We start from the raw sequence: 24,772 nt of genomic DNA, 5'->3' as shown, positions 1-24,772 counted from the left end.
CTAGAAAATAAAAATAGCACCACATATCCATAAGAAAACAAGATTTTGTTTAGTACTGGGTGTTGGGAAAACTGGTCCACTATATATAAATAGTCATATATAGATATAGATGTGGATTAAAGATGTAAATATGAAAGGTAAAACCATAAAACTGATAATTGTGATCTGAAGTATTTTTTAATTAAACAATATGAACATATTCGTTTATTTATTCATTCATTTAACAAATATTTATGGAGCACCTACTACATGCCAGACACAAGGAAGACAGGCAGCAGAGAATAAAATATATCAAGTCTCTGCCCTTGTATTATCTTGTTATTGCAAGTTAAAACAATGAGAGCAGATGTTATAAGTCAGAAATAATAAGTACAATAACAGACCAAAATCAGAAACTTAAGGAAGCAGCATTTAAAAGCCAGAGGAAAAAGAGCTATAAGAAAGACAAAATAAAAATAGTAAAGGAAATGTGGAGTATGAGATCACAGAAGAAAAAGGAGTAGAAAAGTTTTCAAACATAGTTGTGTATCAGAATAACTGCAGAGCTTTAAAAATTCCTATGTCAGGAACCTCTCAACAAAGATATAAAGTACCATAGAAGATTCTGGAGTACATCCAAGAATCACTGGCAAATTTCATGAAGGACAAAATTAGCAAAGGTTGAAGGTTGCCACATTCTAGTAAGGTAAGGGCAAGAAAATAATCTTTAGACTTGTCAATTGGGAAGTCACCTTTCCAGTAGAATGGTAGAATGGCAGAATAGCAGCAATGGGTCCTGAAGAAATGGGATAAAAGTAAGGGGGACAAAGTACAGACTGTTCTTAAAAGGAATTTAAATAGGAAAGAGTATATTGACAAATCTGGAGAATCTCAATCCCACTTCTATGCTCTGAGCTCCCACTGGAAAACTTTTTTCTTCTTCCTGAACACCCTTTAGAATTTCCTTTGGTGTGGGTCTCCTGGTAACAAAGTATTTCAGCTTCTGCTAAGCTGAAAATTGTGGGGGCTTTTTTCATTTTTTAAAGATTTTTGCTAGTTATAGAATTCTAGACAGCCAGTTAATTTTTCCCAGAACTTTAAAGATAGCACTTCTGTTGAAAAGTCAACCATAGTCTTATTTTTGCTCCTTCATAGAGGCGATACACCTTTTCTATCTGGCTACTTTTACTATTTTCTCTGTCTAGAGTGTTTCTCTCTTTTACTATGATGTGCCTTGGTGTAGTATTCTTTACGTTCATACTACCTGGTTCCTATTGCTTCCCTAATCTGTGGCTTCATCTCTTTCATCAAGCTTGGAATATTCTTTGTCATCTCTTCAAATATTGTTTTTATCCTATTTCCCTTTTAGTTTCCCTCTGGAACCAAAAATAAATTGTGTTAATACAATTTACACCATGTCCAAAATATCTCTTATATGCTCTCATCTGTATCTCATGGCTTTAGTGTGAAAATGTTCCACAAACTGTCCAGTTGACTAATTCTCTCTTCAGTGTGTCTGTAGCCTGCTAAACTCTTCCACTGATATCTTAACTTCATTTATCATATTTTTCAGTTCTAAATTTTCTATTTTAGAAATATTTTGTTTTGAACAAAATATTCTATTTTGTTCTTTTTATAGTTTTTAGTTTTCTATCAAAATTCTCAATCATGCTTCTAATTCCTTGAGCATAGTAATAGTTACATAACAAATAATTCGATTTTTAGTTTTCCCTGTAGGTATATTTCTAATTATCCATTATTTTCTCTTAATTTTTGGACATGTCTTATTTTCTGATATAACTAATTATGACTGATTTGAGTGCTAGACACTGTATGTAAAAAACTGGAGAAAAGGGGCTTCCCTGGTGGCGCAGTAGTTGAGAGTGCACCTGCCGATGCAGGGGACGCGAGTTCATGTCCCGGTCCGGGAAGACCCCACATGCAGCGGAGTGGCTGCGCCTGTGAGCCGTGGCCGCTGAGCCTGCGCATCCGGAGCATGTGCTCCGCAGCGGGAGAGGCCACAACAGTGAGAGGCCCGCATACCGCAAAAGGAGAAAATTCTAAGTTCGAGATGATAGTATCTTCTAACAGAATTTACATTTCCTTCTGGCAGGCAGCAAAACTGGGACTACTTGCAAGCCTAGATCATCTTAATCCAATCAATTCTGAGAAAATCTCAAGCTGGGATTCACAAATTATAAAGCCTGGCCTATTTTTCAGTTCTCAGTTAATTCTAGGGTGTAGCCCTTTAGAATTTAACTGAAAATCTGAGGTGTTTCCTAGGGCTCCAAGCCTGTGTGAAACTTTGCTTAGCTCCCCAGCCAATCAGTAGTCACTACTGAAATTGCCTCAAAGATAAAATCAGCCCAAAATGTGAAGCTTACTCTCTGAAATTCTTGTTCTCTCAAAGTGTAGCCTCAAAATTCCTCACTGCTTTAGGGTTTATGATGCCTTCAAAAAGCTGATTTCATTTTTCTTTTGTTTTGTTTTGGACTCCAGCAAAATATGAGCGGGTAGATGTCCGAAAACAATATGTTACTACCCGAAGTAGAATTTGTGACCGTGGATTATCACAACAAATCACAGAAATTTATTTTAAGTACCAATCTATACCATAAACCAGGCATAGTACTATTAGTCAACACATGCCTTCAAAGGGGTGGGAAAGAGTAATTGTCACTACTGCCTAAATTGTGTTTGTGAGTCATACACATTGAAAACAAGTATCCTTTCATTCAGTCCAAAGCTAATGTGTCAATTTTGAAATTTGTTAAAGTAGAGTTTGGTTAAACTCTTGCTAATTTCAGAGAGCTAATGGAAGATGAGAGTTTAAATACATAATTTGTGGAAAACAAAAAGAGTGATGACAAGAGAGCAAAGGGAGACATAAACTGTCTATAATGAAAAATACTAAGGAAGAGCAACATAAATTCTCCTTGGTGGATTTTTAAAAAAATGAAACGGTATCAGATAAGTTTCAATGTGAGATAGAAACAGACTGGCAGGATTAAAAACTGAAAGTCTGTATACAGAGCAATTAAAGCCCTATGTCCTTCCCAGACTGAGAAGCATCAGACAAGTACTCTCTCTCTCTTCCTGTGGAATACAGGAAAATTTAAACTTTGAATATAATTTAACTGACTCAGGTTCATAAAAATCAGTCATGGTGTATTTCAGGGTAGGATGAGATTCAGGGCTACAAATAGGGTTAAGTAAAAGCCTGCCAATTGACCCCCAACTGTCCCTTCCCCAATTCCCTTTCTCTAGACCTGCTTTTGGAAAGTTAGCAACCATGCTTAAACCACAAAAAAATCAGGATCCAGTCTGGATTTGAGGCACAGAAATCTCATGTTGTAAAGGATTCCCCTCACCAAAAAAAAAAAAGAAAAGAAAAGAGTTAACATGTTTGAGATGTTTGAGTATATGAAACACACTATGGATAATACCTCAAAAGAGAGGTTGAAGCAGCTGGAAATTTTTAAGGATAAATAAGTATACAGAAAACAGAAAGAAGAAAAGGTGGCAACTGACAACTCCATGAAAACAAAGAATTACAGAGGGGTAGTCTTAGTAAACCACTATAATGTCTACAAAGTCAAAGAAAATGTACACACTGACTACTGACTATTTTTAACTGGTGATATAACTATGTTGGGAGATGAAAGGAAAGGCAATTCTAGGTAGGTGAAATGAAAAGAGCTAAATCCTCATCTATCTCTGCAGAAAGGCATGTCATTTAGAAAAACAAAGATAGCTAGAGAAACAGAATTGGTTGTAGATGCCTTTAAGAAGCAGGACTATGCTTCTCAGGCAGGGTGGTTTGGAGCAGAGGGCTGTTATTTTTCACAAGGCTTTTATTGCTATGGGATTTTTGGTTTTCTCTTTGAACTATGTACTCATGTTCTTTGATGAAAATTAGAGACAAAAGCAAGTGCTATGAAAAACACGTTAAATGATATCCTGAAATGTTTTGAAAACTTGCAGCACCTTTTCAATACCATACTTTTAATACATTAGAGTGGTAGAAGCATCTTAAGTCTTCAATTCCACCATAAGTAATATATGCTCCTTTACCGTTCATTCATTTACTAACTCAGTAATTACTTAAAGGGTTCCTCCAACGTGTCAGACACTCTACTATACACTGGTACAGAACAGTAACCTAGATGATGTGCTCTCTGCCCTCAGGATGCGTGTATTTTAGTCAACTTAGAGTTTCATAATTTATGCATAAGGTGACCATATACTTTACCATCCAACCCATAACCCTTCTGAGTATGAAAAAGGGCTTCAAGACTAATTAATAGGTGCTGATAGATCTACAATGTGAGTAAACTGGGACTGTACCAGGCAAACTGAGAAGTATGAGCACCTTACTTCTGAGCATCTCAGAGGCATCCAAATGGGAATGGTGCTAAGGTTTATCGTGAGAATCCATGGATTACTTGAACTTAACACCCCAAACCAGAGAAAGAGGAGAACATATTCCTATAAGTAACTGCCTAATTCACTGACACCCTAGTGGAAAAAGCAGCCCCAATTAGTACTTTCTACATAATAGTTCCTTTTGAACAGGATGAAAATAGTCCTGACTAGATAACTGGTTGATACCCAATCTAAAGACAGTCAGGCTAATATTATTAGCATCCAAAAGATTATGTAAGCCATTCTCTGTACAACCTTCTCCTTGCTTACAGTCTCTTTCTGATATTCTGTTCCCCTTTTCTTCCAAAATACTTAGGTCTCAGTACCTAAAGGAACAAATATAACAAAGCTGTGCCTTCTGTAGCCTATGCTCATTACCTACTCTGAAGTTAGAGATTTATAATCCCAGTAAACTACTATAATTGGTAGAAATACTTACAAAGAGAAGAATTCCCTGTTGTTTCATACTAGTCTTGCCAACTAAGTATAATAAATTCCATCCCTGAGAAAAGTTTGTAATTGAAACTTCACAGTACATTTATGTCACAGCCTGAACAAGTTCCACCTTGCTTTGGAAAATACAATTTAAAAACTTCCAGCACTAATACAGATTTCCTACCCAAATTTTCTTTCATAAGTGAAAAGTTCCATTTATGATGATAAACTGTTATATTTCAGATGTCTGTGAAATTAAGCAAATGTCAAGAAATGAAAAAATAAAATATTTCAATTACTAGAAATGAAAAGTAAAAGGTACTTAAAATGGGTTAAGAGACTTTAAAATTACATTCAAAAACAAAATGAAGTTATCTCCAGATAAATTTTTCTTCCCACCCACAATTTTCTGAACTCTGAAGCTTAATGTTTTTCCACATCCCCAAGTCAGTATCTTATTACTTTATTATAATCCAAATTTTTCAAGGTTAGCGGTTACTTCTCCTAGGTGTTTATTCTAACTAAACTATTGATTCTTTAGAAGCACTTTCTTACTTCTTATAGTTTTCTAAGAGAAACAGCTAATCAATGAGCCTCATTTACTGGCTGTAATAGTGTAAAGGTAGCATCTACTTGTCCAAATACAGGCTGCAAAGCATACTCATAAACACTCAGATCAGAGCCTTAAAACTGTGCTTCATATTTTAAAATGATGACTAAATTATGAAATTTAGATTGAACAATGAAATGCAAAAAAGCCCTTACTAACAGTGCAAGTAAAGCAAGATAGCCTATTAAGAAGATCTAAGAGATTAAGATAGCAAATAAAGTTTGAGATATTGTTGGCATGTAAGTGAACAATTAATGCATACTCAAGGCCAAGAACAAAAGTATCATCACAAATTTATGCTAATCCAGGTATTCCTTAACATTTTAATAGGCTGGAAAACAAATAACGTACCATATTATTAACTAGCGTATACCACAGTTTATTAAAAAGTGAGGCATAAATCCAGAAAACCAAAGGAAATCAAATTATATAATATTATTTGCCAGAAAGGCAGAAAAGAGTTGGAAATTATAACACGGAAGTAGAAAAAAAGTTAAAACTACTAGTTAATCGCCTCGAGAACACAATTAACAACCTTGTAGAAATGAACTTAATAACCTGTGAGTTGCATTAATATCATATGAAAGTTTACACAGTATACAGTTTTGGAAAAGTATAAAATGAAGAGATATTTTGAATGTAAAAGAATGTAAATTAGAATACATCTAATGATTTAAAAAGTACTCATCAGAAATAATAAATAAGCTACAATTCAGCTGTATTAGGAAAATAAGCACAAATATTAATTTTCCTAAATGGCAATTAAAATTAAGAGCATGTTATTCATAGATTGTTTTATTTAAGGAGACTTTAATTTAACGTTTTACAATTTGACAGATAACATTATCAATGTCTGAGAATGGTAAAGATTTATGTCAAAAGTCATATCACATAAAAGTTTAAAAAAAAAAAAGAAAATTAGTCCAAACTGAGAAGATGATGGATATCTATGCATACAAACATTTTTCATTTTAGAATAAGGAGCTCAAGAAACATTTCATTAAGGCCTTTCCAAGTTAGAAAGAAAATATGTTATTCTTTATCTATCAACATTTATTCTTTACGTCATTCTCACATATGTATTGAGAATTATTTGTCAATCTGTTCCCTCCTCAAATAAAATGCTCTCTTACATAAAAATAGTATTTAAATGACTATAATTCTTGAATGATATTTTCCATTATATATAAATAATTCTGATTTGACTCACAAAAAAAAAACAGTTTTGGTTTCATACCTTGATTACATCCTTCCCTAAATTTTCAGGGATTTATATACAAAAATATTTTCTTTCCACTCTGACAATTCCCAACAAATGGGAAGGAGGAAAAATTAATTCTGAATAAGGCATTAGGTAGTGTTCTATCATTAAAACTCCATACTGGGAGTGAGGAACAAAGTGGGGTGCGGAATACTGCAATCCCCAAACTAGGTTAGTAGACAGAAAGGCATACTAAAACCTGATCTGCAGTTATATATAAAGTATACAGCTTAAAAGAAACACAACCCCAACCCACTTTCCATTGCTGTCAGGCCCACCAAATAAGATCTGCATAAAGACTCTTACCTGAATAACAGCACTAAACCAGCAAGTATTGCCAACATTCTTTAGTCCAACAGGAGCTTTGTCCTGCCTTTTTCTATCATAAGGGTTTCGAGAATCTCTCCAAACTTCAGTAGGTGTCCTCTTCAAACATGCTTTATTTTCTGCTATGCTGGCTTCAAGAACTCTAAAACAATGGGAAGAAGATGATGGGGGAAAAAAGTACAGTATTAATTTAGTGCTGTACCCTAGAAAATAGCATACTATAAACTAAGGATTTTAATAGATTAAGCTCTAGACAATCCATCTGGGGAAGTAATATTTAAAACTAAATTTACTCAAGCGGAGGCTAGTTTTAAGAACATAGCCGTGGCAATGCCAACACATCAAGAGGCATGCAGCCTATTTTTCTCAGAAAAAGGAAATTTCAAACACAAAAAGACAGCATTATGTAATAGGAAATATATTAAATTATATTTCAACAAATTAGAGGCTTAGTACCAGGGATACAGTACCTAGGTAAGTTTTCTGAAAAGTCACTGTATTGAAATACATATTTACAATATAACATAATGACTATTTTTATAAGAATTACTTTGAATCAAGAAAACTAAAAATTGAAAAAAACTGTACTTTTATTCCTCTGACCATTAATTTCCTTTTCTATTATAAAAAGGGTAAAGTAAATTCTAGGGTTCCTTTCAGTTCTAGAGATCCATGATTCTACAAGAGCTAAATAAAGGGAGAGAATATTTATGTGTTCACTTCTTTACCCAAAAGTTTGCCTAGGGAGAAATCTACTGAAATAAATATCTACATATCAGAATAATAAAAGATTAAACTCTTCAAAATAAATGCACTTACACAATATCTAAAAATATATCTAAAATATCTAAACATGGCTAAGAGTAATGCTACTTTGCTTAATGGTGTTCTTCTTGCTCTTAAACATGTAACAACATGCTGGAAAACCCTAATCCTCACATATAAACTAACCATGCATTTTTGCCTGCTCAAGACATGTGTTACTTACTATTCTAAATAAGCATAAATAATAGCTAAATATCTTAACGCATTCTGTATTCATTACAAAACCTCAGCAAGAATAAGTTTTTTCAACGTTTTTGGCTTCTTGAGAAGATCTCATTCATGCTACACTATTTTTCTCCTAAAGATTTTGCTCTATCAGATTAATGTCAAAATAATATAGCTATCTTCCTTAATTATGCAGAAAAAGTAAATTATTCTTTTGTCTCTAACCTTACAACATGACCTTAGATACAATGTATTAGATTCCAAACTAGTATTACTTAAAATAACTTATATGAATGTAGGATAGAGTCTTCTTTGGGAATCAGTAAAACCACATACTGAAAAAAAGAAAGCAGAAAACAACATGATAGGGACTTCCCTGGTGGCACAGTGGTTAAGAATCCGCCTGCCAATGCAGGGGACACAGGTTCAAGCCCTGGTCTGGGAAGATCCCACATGCCACGGAGCAACTAAGCCCGCGAGCCACAACTACTGAGCCCGTGTGCCACAACTACTGAAGCCCACACGCCTAGAGCCCGTGCTCCACAACAAGAGAAACCAACCACAACGAGAAGCCCGCACACCGCAACGAAGGTCCCTGCTCGCCACAACTAGAGAAAGCCTGTGTGTAGCAACAAACACCCGACGCAGCCATAAATTAATTAATTAATTAAAAAATAAAACAACATGATACATTACAATGTAAAGATCAAAGTAAACTCACATATTTAAAAATAAACAGTATACACTTTTAAGAGTGGTCCAACATTAGCAGCAGTACTCTGCCTAAATATCAACTCTCCATGCAACCTCAGCCCATACAAGCTTTTTCTCTTAAACTATTGACCACTAAAAAATAGTAGAACTCCTTGGAAGGTATTTATTAGATGAATTGGGGCATAAGAAAGTCAGCATTTATCTAGAACATCCCACTCTTATCAGAAATAAGTTTTAAAGAACATAAGGGGGAGGTAAGTCAAAGAGCCAACCTGAGAGAATTCCTACTGTTCAAGTTGTACAATTCAACATAATGTAATACAAGAATAAGAATAATCAACTGGAAAAATTAAATTTGTACAAGGCGACTACTTCAAAAGAGAAAAGTTAACACATGGTATACAAAAGGTAAATACAACACCAAAGTCTATTTTATATAACAAGGTATATTTAATTATTTATTGACTTCTTTAAATGGGAATGTTTTCATTTGAAAAGTTTGCTCCTTTTGTAACATGTGTATATCCAGAAGTATAAATAAAGGAACCTTATTCCTCATTGGTAATTAGAAATGAATGAACTAAAAAACAAGCAATGGGTTCTGGGTGAAGTAGCAACAATAACACAAACAGGAAAGAAGAATTAGCACCAGCGGTCATATATAAGGGACAGAAGAGGCATAAAGCAGTTGATTAGCACCAGTGGGCATGTACAATAACCATTAAAAAAGAGGATTCTACAGTGTATTCCAAAAGCATAAACTGATCAAAAGTGAAGGAGAACAAGGAGAACTACACTCATTCCTAAATCTTCTAGGTGGATGACCCTCTACCATTACATATTTTTAAACTTCTAATTATAATAAAATACTAATTAGAAATAACCCTTTTCAATGCCAACACACCAGATCATTTGTATCATAATGACCAGGAAACAGGTCACACAGACAACAGTCATGGAAAACTTGAGAAGACCTGATTTCTATAAAATGTACTGTCTACAAAAATTAAAGTCTAAAAATAAGTCACATGTACACCAATAAAGAGGTTAAAAAAATAAATATTAAAAATTGAAAAAATAAGTCACATGAAATTAATAACAAAATGAAACTCAGCCTCAAGACCATATTGAGTAAAACTAGGTCTCCTGTTCCCCACAAGTGTCAACAACCCATCCCAAATCTACAATCTAGACTCCCCTGAGATAATGACATTCTTCTAATTCCAGATCTAGTTAAGATTATTAAAAACTAAAAACCAGAAAGTATTTTTTTAATGGTTCGATACAGTCAGTTCAGGCACCCTCCTCTTCAGCCCCCTCCCACCAAGAAAATACATCTGATTTTCACGTTGTATGAAAACATTAATGTGATAAGATAATATAAGCTTTTTAGTTCCCTTGCCTACTTTTGGGAGAATGTATGGCCGCAAATGTAGTTTCTAGGACCAAGCAGCTTACCTGCACTTTTTGTTACAAGAGGAGGGAAAGAAAGTCAAGGATATAAACTGAAGATACCATCTCTCCAGCATTCCCATAAAACTTTTTACAGAGGTAAAATTACATACAAACTGTAATAACTGAGTAGAGCTTAAGACATACATGTTCACTGTTTCTCAAAGTGACCTAAAGATATAAAAATTTTTGAAGTATCCATTTCTAAACCACATTTATTTTTGGTGGGTGGGTATACATACTTAAATGTATATAATTAAATATTCATATAACTCAATTCAGTCATATGGTAGAGATCATCATTCATTATAATAAAAGCATGAGTTTTAAAGAAGTAGATTTATTATAATATTCCTTAAACATATGGTAATATGGTAGAATTATGGTACTAAAAATAGTAGATTAAAGAATGCCATGACTTTGTGATCTTCACTTAGAGCTTATATCACATTTAGTTTTTTAATCACCAAGGACTTACAACATGCTCCAGTTAGGTTTCCTCCTACTACTTCCTCCTGGATCCTAAAAGACTTTATAAATACATTTATTACACTGCACAAAATTATTAATCAACCAGTCTCTCCCACCAGCAACCAGAGGATAGAAACATGGATTTGTTTCATCCCTAGAGCATACATGATTTTAAAAAAACAAAAACAAAAAACAGGGGCTAGGGCTTCCCTGGTGGCGCAGTGGTTGAGAGTCCGCCTGCTGATGCAGGGGACACGGGTTCGTGCCCCGGTCCGGGAAGATCCCACATGCCACAGAGCGGCTGGGCCCATGAGCCATGGCCGCTGAGCCTGTGCGTCCGGAGCCTGTGCTCCGCAATGGGAGAGGCCACAACAGTGAGAGGCCCGCATACCACAAAAAAAAACAAAAAGCCCAACCTCTAGCCCAAATATTAGCCCTCCATTCCCAAGCCCTTGTCCTTTGCTATAGTCCAGTCCTGGCATATTAATATAAGCGTCATATAAAGGCAAGTCCTCATAAGAGTTCCTTCCCTGGCCTCACAAAACAAAGTAAAGCCAATGACTCTACCCAGGCTTTAAAGTGTAAAGTATGCCAATAGCTACGTTTCAGATATTAAGGCTGCAAGTAGAGAGAGAGAATAAAAAAATAACACTGCAAATCTCAGAGCTCAGAAATAGCTTAGAACAAAATGTAGCATACTGAAAAAGGCAAGCCCAAAAGCCACAAATACCAACCCCAACTACAATCACCTTATCTTCTCAACACTAGTCATGACCATGGCATTCAACAATATAAAAAGATGACAAAATGTTTTGTTGTCTCTTTTCCTTCTACACACTATATTGAATGAATCTTCAAAGCACTTACTTACAGTAAGTGTTCATGTTCCTAGTAGAATTTTATCGTACTGATTTTGAGGGCTTTTTTTTTTTGCTTGTTTTCTTTTGTATTGTTATTTAAACTGCATTATAGAAAATATTCCACTTTGGATCATCTAAGTCTATTCCAAGCAAGCAACATACTCACTGGAAAACATGCATATCATTTAAGCTATACAGATCAACCAAAAAGAAAAGAAAAAAGAAGGTGGAAGGAAGGAAGGAAGAAGAGGAAGGAAGGGAGGGAGGGAGGGAGGAAAGGAGGGAGCGAGGAAGGGAGGGAGGGACGAAGGGAGGGACGAAAGGAGTATTCATCTTCTACAGTTCCTTTAAAAAAAATCTATTGGTATTTTGATTGTGATCACACTAAACCCGTAAGTTAATTTAAGGAGAACTAACCAGTTTTACAATATTCAGTCTTCCAATTTGTGAAACAGAATACATTTCCAATTATTTCCATATTTATTAATATGTCTCAGTGTTATTTAATAATTTTCTTCTTAGAAGTTCTTGCACACTTATTAGATTTATTCCTGGTCTTTAATAGTTTTATGTGTTATAAATGGTAGCTTTTAAAATTTTCTCCTTATCATTCTTTCTTATACATAAAAACATAACCTTTTTTATATTGATTATCAACCAACAGGGCTAAATACATCTTTTCTTGGTAAGAGTATTTTATTGAGGTGATTTACATATAATAAGAAACACAAACCTTAAATGTATAGTTCAGTGAAATTTTTACCAATGAATACCACCCTGCATGTAACCACCACCCAGACAAAGATATAGAAAATTTCTGTTATTCCCCAAAATTCTGTCATGCCCTTTCCCAATCAATAGTGTCTCTCTAATTCTCAGATAATCACCAATCTGACTTCTACCACAATAAACTAGTTCTGCTTGTCCTTAAACATCACATAAATGGAATCACACAGCAGTTACTCTTTTGTGTCAAGTTTCTTTCACTCAACATGTTACTTTGTGGATTCCTCCACATTTTTTAAATTACCAGGAAAATGTTTTCCATTACATTGCTTAGTATTCCACTGTGTGAATATACAACCACTGTGAACTATTCTGCTCTTACAGATATTTGGTTGTTTACAGTTTTTAGTTATTATCAATAAAGGCACTATGTGCTTCTTTCTCAAGGGTCTATACCTAGAAGTGGAAACGTGGACTATGCTAAGTCCTAGCATAATATATGTTGAAATACACTAGAAACTCCCAGTTTTCCCAAGTGGCTGTACCATTATACATTCTTACGAACAATATATGACACTTCCAATTGCTCTACATGCTTGCCAACATTTGATATTGTCAGTCTTTTTCATTTTAGCCATTGTGTTGGATATATAGTGGTGGCTGTTCTCCAATGAGGTGACTCAACAAACTTGTACCACAAAGATTACCACCACTGCTATAATCTATCATCATACCCAACATGGCAACTTGTCCACTTTTAACTGGTCGAACTTATTATTTTCATGTGTCTAACTGCTATGTAAATTTGTGTCATTTGTCACTTTCACTGGTACTATTTTTAGGATAATTCTACCTTTTTCCTCTGAGTAATTTTAAGATTTTCCCAGTCTTATGTATTCTGGAGTGTCACTATAATGAATTTATGTGTGGGTTTCTTTTCATTTTTCTGATTGGGATTTGTTGGCTCATGAAATTACAAGTTACCTCTTCGCTTCTAAAAAATTCTGTGATTATCACTTTAAATTTTGCCTCTGACTCCCTCCCTCCTCTTCTTCAGTAACACCAATTAATGTATGTTAGACCTACTCATTTTATTCTCCGTGTCATTCAACCTTTCTTCATATTATTTAACTTTTTAGCTATCTGTTACACACTGGATAATTTCTTCTCATATAGCTTACAGTCTACTAATACATTCTTCAGCTATTTCTAATCTGCTATTAAACCTGTGTTCTGTTTTTTCTTTTCCTTTTTTTTAATTTAGTAATTCTTATTTTCATTTCTAGAAGATATTTTCACAGTACTTTTTCAAGTAGAGATTTATTGAATCATTAAAGTGACACAAATTTCAGCTGTACAACCATGGTATAACTTCTCAGGAGCAAATCTCATCCCCTCCAACAACACTGCTCATAGCTAAGGCAACTGTCTTTGTAGTATTATAGGGGTTTCAGAGGGGGGGATAGTTCTGATTTACCCTTATTTGTGAATATGTCATCCATTGACATAACTTTACAAGGGGAATGATTTCTTATTAAAACTTCCCACCTAATATAGACAATGGCCTTTAACTTCTTTTTCCCACATTCAACAAGGATATCAAAACTGAAATTCAAATTTATACACACAAGCAAATGTCATCATGTCAAAAAGTGACTTTCAGCATTCCGAACTTACTTCTTTGGGTTCCACCTTTCACTTTGATTTAGTCTGATTATAGCCCTTACTATCTTAACAATTCTATAATACTTTCAAGAGATCTTAAAATATTTTACATCCAACAGAAACAACACATTCTGGTTGTTTCCACTAGAATATCTGTTTTAGTCTACCATGTTTCCTGAAACTGTTGAAGGTGTGGTCTTTGTAACAATTTTAACTAGAACCTAGCCCTACCTTCTACCCAACTTATTCAAAGTCATCTCATGAGGCAAGCCATTTTCACAACAAATATGCTAGACACAAACTAGCCACAATGCAGTTTATTAACAAATTTCTACTATCCATACTCGTTCCCTGTCTGTGCAGTGATAACTAAGATAATTATAATAAATGCATCCAATCCTGACATTAAGAAGTAATTATATTAAGAAGTACACTTGTAAAATGTTCAACTTAAGAAATTTTACCATGAAATTTATGGGTGCCTGAACACAAGATTGTAAGATGTAAAAAGGTTTTATCTCATCTAGGTGTACACAATAGCGCAGTATTCCAAATGTGTGAATTCATATTGAAGTATGTATACTGAAATATAACCATAGTCAAATGATTCTAGGATTTTACTTGGCAAGATTTTGTCATCTGAACTTACTAGGTAATGAACAAATAAATTTACTTTTAAGCATAATATATAAATGTTTTCCTTAAAAAATTCACCATTTTCCCTTTTGAATTTATAGTCTAAGCCTTAATAAAACTCACTGCAATGTTATATTTGTCAAATGCTTAACTAGAATTCTCATATTCCCTTATTTCTAATACAATATGATTTATAAATGTGCTTATTTACTGAATGTTGCAGTTAACTTTTTTGTTAACTATATATTATAAAATCTATGCATATCAGGGAAAAAATTACATTTTGCAACAGTAAATTATTTTTTTTTACTTCTGAGTATAATTTTACATAAAATTTTGTTATACTACACTATAGCAATTCTCTGCAATGCTATCTACAATAAAAATACTTGCAAAGTATTTACTATTTTAAGAGTATACTAAAATTAAAAGATCAAGGGGAAAAAAAAAGTGCATTAACTTAAAGAGTTTTTTTTTTCCATTTGGACAAAAATCAGTATCTTAAAGAATATATAACATATATTGTACGTAATAGAGATTAGGAATAATCTAAATTTCTTAACTTTTATTTATTTATTTATTTATACTGATTATCTAATTATGTTATTTTAATTAGAAAACACAGGATACAAAACTACTGACACTACTTGGTATATAACCCTCCAGACTTTTTTCTATTTATGTACTAATATAAATTAATATATATAACAATATATATACATTTAAAAATATTTGTATCATAGTATATATTCTATTTTATAATCTCTTTTTCACATACTAGATTATCATTCCCCTTAAATATGAATTCCAACTGATGTATTTCATGTTTAAAATATTTCTCATAAAGCTTAAGTATTTTCAAATTTTATAATTATTCAAGACAAATATTTCATTCCAATTCATTTTTATAAGACAAAATCTAACTTTATAATTTCTCCAAATCCTTCAAAAAATAAGCCTAAATAAAATGTCTAAAAATAGCACATGTACTTTTGGTTTTCATTTAAAATTACTGGTATTAAATGATATTAGCCACAACTAAAGAGGATAATGAATTTTAATTAAGGCTTGCCATCTTGATATCTTATTATACAAAGCAGTTTCCAAAGTAACAAAGACATTAAAAAGTATTACTACAAAAAATTATGTGCCTTTGCTAAACATAGCATTTTGAGGCATCTCCTACGGTAATCTCAGATTACTCAGAAAGAAATGTACTATTAATATTGTGCCAAGGGAAATTATCTAAGAAAGCTGGTACATTCTGCTACCAAACAACTCTGTTAACAGGGGAAAAGAACATTGGAGTCATAAGACCCATCTTAGCTGTGTATCTTTGGAAAATCATTTAACCTCTTAAAAGACAAATTTCTTCTTCAGTAAGATAAACTTACCATTGGCTCCAAAGAGTTGTTTAGAAGATTATGTTTAGTTATAATTTAAAGTTTTATTTTTTAAATCAAACTTATTTAATCCTTTGGTGGATCAAATTTTTTCAAACTAAAAAGTTTTGGTAATTAAATCAAAAGATGCATTCCAGGGCTTCCCTGGTGGCGCAGTGGTTGAGAGTCCACCTGCCGATGCAGGGGATGCAGATTCGTGCCCCGGTCTGCGAAGATCCCACATGCCGCGGAGCGGCTGGGCCCGTGAGCCATGGCCGCTGAGCCTGCGCGTCCGGAGCCTGTGCTCCGCAACGGGAGAGGCCACAACAGTGAGAGGCCCGCGTACCGCAAAAAAAAAAAAAAAAAAGATGCATTCCATCACACATCTTGAAATCTTGCTTATTTCTTAAAAAAAAAACAAAAAACCTATAAATATACTATCATATTATAGATCAGAAGTTGGCAAAGTATGGCCCATGGGCCAAATCCAGCTGGCCCTCTGTTTTTGTAAATCGAGATTTACTGGAACACAGCCACCCTCATTAAATTATGCATTATCGATGGCTGCTTTTACACTACAACACTTGAGTTGAGCAACTGCAACAGAAACCAGATGGCTGACAAAGCCTAAAATATTTACCACTGGCACGTTACAGAAAAAAGTTTGTTGACCCTGGCCATAAATGACTATAAATTGAATTGGACAATGTATCCAAAAGGAATTAGGGGAAGAAAGAAAAAAATCAAAGAAATATTAAAATATATACCTAAATTTAATGCCCCACAATGCCGCTCCAAAATCCTAAAAACAATCTAAGTTTCAAATGCAGTTGAATCTAGAATAAGAAAATCTGAGTTACATAAAATATAAAAACAATACTAAGTTTATTAATAGTTTATTTAGAATTGCAAAGTATATCTTTGTGCCTCTTCAAATTAAAGTCAATTATTATTTCTATTATAAATAGTATTTATATCTACTTTATACAAATTATATTTTTACCTGCTAATGGCTTGCTCCTCATCAGTTATTCCAGTCTCCCTGAATGCCCTGTTTGATTCCGCCAAACTCAAGGCAATTGCTCTCTGAAGATCATCTTTATCATCTCCAGTGAGATCAATCACATCTGAAAAGCAAAACTATCTTTCTCAAAATTAAAAGTCAAACAAAATGAAAGGTAATTCTTATAATGGAGATTTTATACCCAATATACCCTTTCCAATCAAAGTCAGCACCAACTTAATTCTGTATAAGAGCCTCTCTGAAGAGAATGCAAACTTTTTAAATTGGTTATACTTTGAAATTGAATGTTCTTCTCTATAAAATATACCTAAAGCAATTAAGAGTATAAATATTTTTCATTACAGAGGAATCTCAATATTTACTATGAAGTCTCTGATTAAAAGCTAATAAGCAGAAAGACTGCTAAAAACAGGTTCTTTAACAACAAAAACTGAAGCCAACATAATTAAACATTTATATTTATGCTTTCTGAAGTCAACCCAAATACACACACATTCCAGTCGGCTATACTACCTAGACATTTATTAAAGTATAATAATTAAATGAGCTCTCAAAAACTATGTTTCAGAAACTAATTGACCATATATATCTATGTTTATATACACTTTTAAAGTCTGGATGAATGTATGAAGCTGTTAACAGTGGTTAATTTCAATGAGGAGGGTTATGGGGAGAAGGAAGTATAAGGATCTTTCACTTTCTATTTAATGTTCTATGCATTCCTTTTAATTAAAAAAAGGTTTTCATTTCACAAAAAAGAAAAATATGCAAGTAAGTGACAGGTTTTCTTTTGTTAGAATAAAATAAAGTAGTCTAGATGCTGTAAGTGTTCTTCTTCCAAAGAATAAAGTCTACAACTATTACCACATTCAAAAAAACTGATTTTTAATCCAATTTCCCAATATACATCGATTTATTTCCTTACCTCAAAAGATGTCAATTATACTCCTATTATCATTTAAACAATGATAGATCATAACATGTTACTAAGTAGGATATTACAAAATAATGGGATGAGAAAGAGAAAGAAGTATAGCTGTTACTACCTTATCTTTGCATAGTTGGGATTATGCTGGTTGGTATCCTGGACAAGTTTTATAATCACTTTGTTTATTTGTATTCGAGACATGTTAAAATTAATTTTTTTCTTTGTAATCTTAGAATGAGAGAGAAACAAACAAAAGGGTTGGGGATGGGAGATAAAGTGTCTTCATTTTACCATCTGGCTACAGGGTTATATATAACTACTAGAAAAAAAATATTTTGCACTTAATAAAAAATAAAGTATATTGATAGTTTCAAAAGTCTACTTCTATTGTTATATACACTTTTTTCTCCAAACAGCAGCTTATGAGAATATTAAAAATAACAGTTGGCCACGGAAGATTTTTTTAATGTTCTTAGAGAGTATAACAAAACCTCACAAAAATGTAGTAAGTAAGGTCCAAAAAACTCAGTCAAGTAAAATGTGGAACAGAGTTATAGAGCAAGTGAAATGATGGAGCATGCATACGTACGTCAGCAGGCCAAAGGTTTCCTAATTCTGGTTTACAAATTCCGAGTCCACCAAACCACAGCTGTAGATGGATATCACCGGGTGTAGTCATTCAGTCCAGCTGAAATATTGATAAAGAAGCTAGGACTGGAGAGGCATGAAGTGGCCTCATAAAAATGAGAACTATCATGATCATTAAATAATGACTAGAACTTGGGTGAGTAAAGAGAGAATAATGGAAGTAAAGAAAATAACCTGAAAATCACAAAGAAGCAGAAAAACAGGTTTTGGGGACACGATCAATTAGCCCTCAGACTCCAATCTCTCATCCTCCTTGTGTGCCTTCTACAACTACAGAAGCTGAAAAGATTAAAACAAACAAGCTTATTTTCCTGATTCACCTGCAGTTATGGTTCTGGATAAAATTTAGGTTCCACCAATCGGATGCATCAGCATAAGATTTGGAAGGCAGACTTGAGGGGGGAAGCCACTATCCTGCTGCTTTTGGCTGTTTTTCTCCAGCATGACTGAAGAAATGTGGGCTGTTCCACAGTAGCAATCCAGTATCCAATTTACAGCTTCAGGTATGTCAAGAGATAGAGTAGAAGTGGTAACCAGACTCTGCACTCCAATGCCCAGGCACAGCTCAGTGGCAGTTACCTAATCCTGGCTGCTTGTTCCCTGGGCAGCAGCTATAGAGCTATGTACGCTCTTGAACCCTGTAGTCCCAAAGGCAGTCTCCTGATTCACTATCTTCCTGACTGTGGCAGGCGGAATGGCTTCCCTGGCTGGCCAGTCCTGCAAGAATCCAGGAGTCATTTCAGAAAGCTGAGCTAGAGATCCTTCCTCCATTGCTTCCACTGATTTTTTTAAGAACCTAGTTCCCTGTATTAAATTTCTTCTTTGGAACTATCTAGAGTGTTTACTGTTTCATGACTGACAAGTAAACCAAACTGGCTAGAGCAGAACTCACCTAGAAATGGCAACAAGTTATACTTAGAACTTTTCATAATTTAGCAATCGTAACTCAAGCAACACAAAAGCAAAAAACTAGGCAAGATGCTTTTAACCCTATTTCATAAATGAGATAATGAAGTTGCAAGAAATGAAGTCTAATAGTATAAGAATAAAGAATGGTACACAGGCTTCAACTTTAAGTCTTCAAATGATTAAGTCCAGTGGTCTTTCCTCTACACTAGCAGTATCCAAGTGTAATCCATGGATCCTTGGGATCCCCAATGACCCTATGAAGGAAGGCGTTCCTTAAATAAAAAATACTCTCATAATAATAATAAGATGTTATTTGCCTTTCCTACTGGGGTCACATTTGCAGTGATTATGCAAAACAACAATGCATAAAACCACAGCATCTTAGCACAAATCAAGGCAGTAGCATCAAGTTAATTATATTACAACTATGCACACCCATTATTCAAAATAAAAAAAGCCAGTCTCTTAAATTCTTGATAAAATGAGGAAACTAATTTTATTAAATCTCAAACATTGTTTTACATGTTCTTTTAATTCTATGTGACAAAACAGAAAGTATGCATAGTACTTCTGCTGTATATCCAAAGTATGCTGTTGGTAAAGAAAAACACTAGAACACTGCTTGAGTTGCAAGCTGAACTGACTTTTTTTTCATGGAGCACTATTTTTACTTGAAAGAACAACTGACAAACTACAAACTATGATTATTCAGACATCAGTATTTGGCAGACATTTTCTGAAAAATAAAGTGAGCCTGTCACTTGAAGAACAAATGAAGAGTATTTGTTGCCAATGATTACCATGGAATTTTCAAGCAAAAACGGAAACTTCAGAAAACTTGTTTCTACCACTATGAGCTTGACATCTTCCCAATACTTAAAAGGCTTTTCTGGTGAAATCGAGTGATATTAACAATTTCTATTTGTTTTATAATGTAGACTTTCTTCCAACATTTGGAAGGAAACCTTTTCCAAATTACCAATGCACTGTGTTATTAAATCATGCATGGATAAACAATTCATTCAAAGAGCAAGATAAGACACTAGGAGAACCTTTTGTTCTAATATTTGGTCTCTGACACAGTTCCTGACATAAAGTTCCTATGTCACTTGGCATTTCCTAGCTTGACAGGAACATATTTTGCTCTAAGGAGCTGACTCTGGGGGGTTCCTAAATAGCTTCAGGATGGGCCACTGGTCATCAGAAAGACTAAGCCATGATGAGAAGCTTGGAACTTTGAGCCCTACCTCCCATCCTCCAGGGAGACATAAGGACTGGAGGTTAAGTTAATAATCGATCAGGCCTACCTGATGAAACCTCCATAAAAATCCCTAAAATACAAGGTTTGGGGAGCTTCCAGGTTGGTGAACATATCCACATGTTAGGAGGGTGGTGCACCCCAACTCCACATAACAGAAACTCCTGGCTTGGGACCCTTCCAGACCTTGTTCTATATACCTCTCCATCTGGCTGTACATACTTTATCATAGCCTTTATTATATAATAAACCAGTAAAAGTAAGTGTTTCCCTGAGTTATGAGCCATTATAGCAAATGATCAAACTTGAGGGGGTCTTGAGAACCCCAATTTGTTGTAGCCAAGTCAGACAGAATGTGGGTAACCTGGGGCCCCACTACTTGTGACTGGTGTCTAAGGTAGGGGCAATCTTATGGGACTGAGCATTTAGCCTGTGGGGTCTGATGCTAACTCCAGGTAGAGGGTATCAGAATTGTAGAACACCCAGCTGGTGTTGGAGAATTGGTCGCGTGAGGGGGAAAAAAACTCACATATCTGGTGTCAGAGGTATTATAAGTATGAGCAGAGGAAGAAACAAGCAATTATAGTCTTTAGTGCTAGAAAGGTTAGCTGACCACAGACTATCAGTTCTTAACTGAAAAGCTGGGACTTGTTCCTTTAAGTGATGGAGAAGGTTTATTTATTATTTGTAGTTTCACTATAATTACAATAATTTTCTCCATGATGTTCCCATTACCTCATAAAGCTTCTTTCTGTAGGTCATTTTAGAACAATACAGAAATCTTGAATTACTATAATCTACTCACATACCAAATACATACGATTTTAAGAACAGATGTTAAGAAAATAAAACTTTATTTTAATAGAGTGGTTAATCCTAAATTTATTTTTCTGGAGTTTACTAGAATGATTTCTGTAAAATATGTAATAAACTATCAATTTCACAATGAAAAATAGCCCTCTATGATTTTCTTATGTGTTTATTCAAAAAGGAACAGAGAATAAGCTTAGCAGTAAACAATTTCTAATTGGCAAAAGTCAACTATAAAAACTTAGCCTTTGTAAAAATTCCATCCAAATACCAAAGTACTATGAATATTTTTCTGTCAATGCCAAGGGAGGACCTTGGTAAAACACCAAACTTTGTTTGAACCAATCCTCCCTCCAGTATTAGTATTAGCATTAGTGTGAACAGAATTCAAGGGCACAAGTGTGTTAGTGTCAGCTGAATAACACTGTAGAAAATCACGTTACAAAAGCCTATGAACAGTAATCTACAACATTTCAAGATTGACCAAAATAAAACATTTTTTCCTGTAAAGTCAGAAATATATATACCAAAACATAACATCCACCCCAATAAATCTTCCACTCTCCAAAAACTTACACACCAACTACCAAACATTTCTCTGCTAACTCCAAAACAGAAAGTCATCAACTTAACAATAAATTAAGACTTCAAATGTATGAATTGTTTATCACTCATTTTTTCTCATGAAAATGGTATATAAAATGACATGAGGCTTCCAAGTTAGTTCACAAGAGCCAATTTAGCCCATAATCAATTGAATATATGCAAAGATTTTTATTTTAGAAAAAAATAGTTCTTTCATTATTTTCCTTACCTACATAAAGCTAAACCTAGGGGAAACACTTTTTTATTTTTAATAAGCCAAGCTTATATTTACCACCAGCAAAGATTTCTAGGCAGGGGAGTGATATGAGTAGAAATAACTGTTTTGGGAGTTTGAGGAGTTAAAAGTGCTGAACAAGAGTTTAAGAAGAGTTGTAATAAGAGTAGGTACCAGAGCAGAAAAAATCTTCTGGCCCACCAAAAGGACAGGGATACCCTTAAGAGAAAAAAGCAAATATGAAGAAAGCGATGGTCAGCCGACTGGAAATGAGAAAAATACCATTCTCACTCTCACTCTGCTTCAACCACGGTTGTTGTCCTCACCATTCACCTCCTGAGCCAAAAACATACTCCTACCTCAAGACCCCAGCCTGGGACACACCTCCGTAAGACATCCTTGAGGTTCACCCCTTCACTTCCTCAGGTCTCTGTATAAATGAGACATTTCCCAACCAACCTTCCATCTAAAATAGCATACCCCATGTCTGAACTACAACCTCATCCCTGCCGGCCTCTGTCCCTCTACCCTGCTCTATTGTTCTTCATTAACTTATTATTATCTGACAATATTTATTTATTGTTTACTGTCTGTCTTCCCCCTATGTAAATGGAGACACTTTTTGATTTTTTAAGGGCCTAAAAGCCTGACACATATTAGGCAATCAATAAATATTTGTTAAGCAAATAAAGGTTAATATCTAGACTATGGAATAGAAATAAAAATTAATGAGTCATCTCCACAGTGGCACTAGTTAGAATACTTGAGAATATATACCTTATCCAAAATTTTTTCTAGTAAAAGGACAAGTAGCATAATAAAGTATCATGTTAAAAGAATATTTAAAATCAAGAAGACAAAAGCAATGTAAATTTTGTTGCTCATCCCACTCTCCCATTCTCCCCTGCCGTCACTCAGTTCTCTTAAGATGTTCCTACTTTTCCAATCCTCTCATTGCTAAACTCACATTCTCCAAAACAGTGACGTCCAATAGAACTTCCTGTGATGATGGAAATGTACTATTATCCATACTGTCCAATAAGGTAGCCACTAGTCACATGTGACTACTATTGACCATTTTAAATGTATCTATGGCAATGGAAAAAACTGAGTTTCAGTATTACTTAATTTTGTGTTTAAAGTTAAGTCTCCACATGTAACTACTGGCAACTGTATTGAACAGCTCAGCTCTAAATGGTCTTGCTCTGTTTTTAATAATAGCTGCTAAATTTATAATGGCAGCATTACTAAGTAAGGAAAGTAATAATAAAGGAGCCATTCTTGATTTTTGTCATCTGTTTTACTGTGTTTTCCAACTTGGAAAAAATTAAAAGTTAACATTCTATATTAGTCAACAAAAAGTGCAAAGGCCCATGGCTATCATTCTGTCCTAAAGTTAAAGAAAATTCATAAAGTTATACAAGTAACTCTACAGTGTATGTCTAATATAGAATGTAAGTCTAATTGCATCCAATCAGTTACAAGTAATTTTCATACCATTGTAGCATCTCATTTTTAAGCTTAACATTGACTTTTGGTGAATCATCAGAATAGTTTTATGCATTAGAAATCTCTACAGAAAGAGATTTAACTTCCATTTCACTAATTTTTTTTTTCTATCTGTAGATGCTTGTTTAACAAATTTGGTGAATGGGAAAAATATCAGTATTCAATGAATAAAATCCTAAACTGCTTAACATAAGTGATTTGCCCTCAGCAGGGGTGAGAGCACTAGACTGGGATCTATTTATCATTTGTGCTTTAAATCACTTTTAGGCTAGCCAAGCAATATAACCAAGATTAGAGTTCTAGGACAGAACTTCAACATTTTTCTCACTTTCTATGCAATCCTTACCAAATAATTCAAGTTCTTTTGGAGGATAAAAAAAAAAAAATACAGTGTGTCTTGAAAAAAATACAGTGATTCTAAATTTGTGAAGAGTCTACCACTTAACACTCACTCCAATGTGTTATACTAGTTTCTCTAAAACTTAAGCCAATATGCGGCATTATTTTCTGTGTTAAAATTACCTACCCAAATCCCTCTTATCTTTTGATCCATACTTTGATTGCTCAATTGTAGCACATCTCGTTCTGGCGGGTATATACCATTTTTTTCCCATTTTAAAAAAGTTAAAAAGAATTTAATGATCATGAAAGAAAGAATATTACTATTTGATTTCAAATTGGGCAAAAGCCTTATATGGTCATGTCTATGACAGAGTTTGCCATGACACAAAGACTTCACACAATCTCTTCTCTGATTATTAAATACACCTATGATATCTCTATATCTTGCATTGTTTCCTAGTTCCCTTTGCATTTTTAACTTCAAAACTCCTAACACAGTAATTTTATTTCTCATTTAAGCGAGAGGTAGGAGGCACTCATTTGACAATTCACAATATCCAATCTAGACAGGAGATGTAAGTAATTTAAAAA

At 34.1% G+C, this 24,772-nt stretch overlaps 1 protein-coding gene across 3 annotated transcripts in view; it reads right to left on the bottom strand.

Annotated features, from left to right (window-relative positions):
* Nucleotides 1-24,772, bottom strand: part of USP25 (ubiquitin specific peptidase 25) — a 138,429-nt gene that overhangs the window by 87,597 nt on the left and 26,060 nt on the right. For all 3 annotated transcript variants that reach the window (XM_082654330.1, XM_082654332.1, XM_082654331.1), the window contains exons 4-5: nucleotides 16,937-17,060; nucleotides 7,017-7,179 (exon numbers count right to left, since the gene is read on the bottom strand). In XM_082654330.1, the coding sequence (XP_082510456.1) occupies nucleotides 7,017-7,179; nucleotides 16,937-17,060 (287 nt within the window). The remainder of the gene's footprint in view (nucleotides 1-7,016; nucleotides 7,180-16,936; nucleotides 17,061-24,772) is intronic.

The sequence above is a fragment of the Grampus griseus genome (genome assembly GCF_964374135.1).
Source record: "Grampus griseus genome assembly, chromosome: 5".
Lineage (NCBI taxonomy): Eukaryota > Metazoa > Chordata > Mammalia > Artiodactyla > Delphinidae > Grampus > Grampus griseus.
This window is presented reverse-complemented; position numbering and strand designations above follow the sequence as displayed.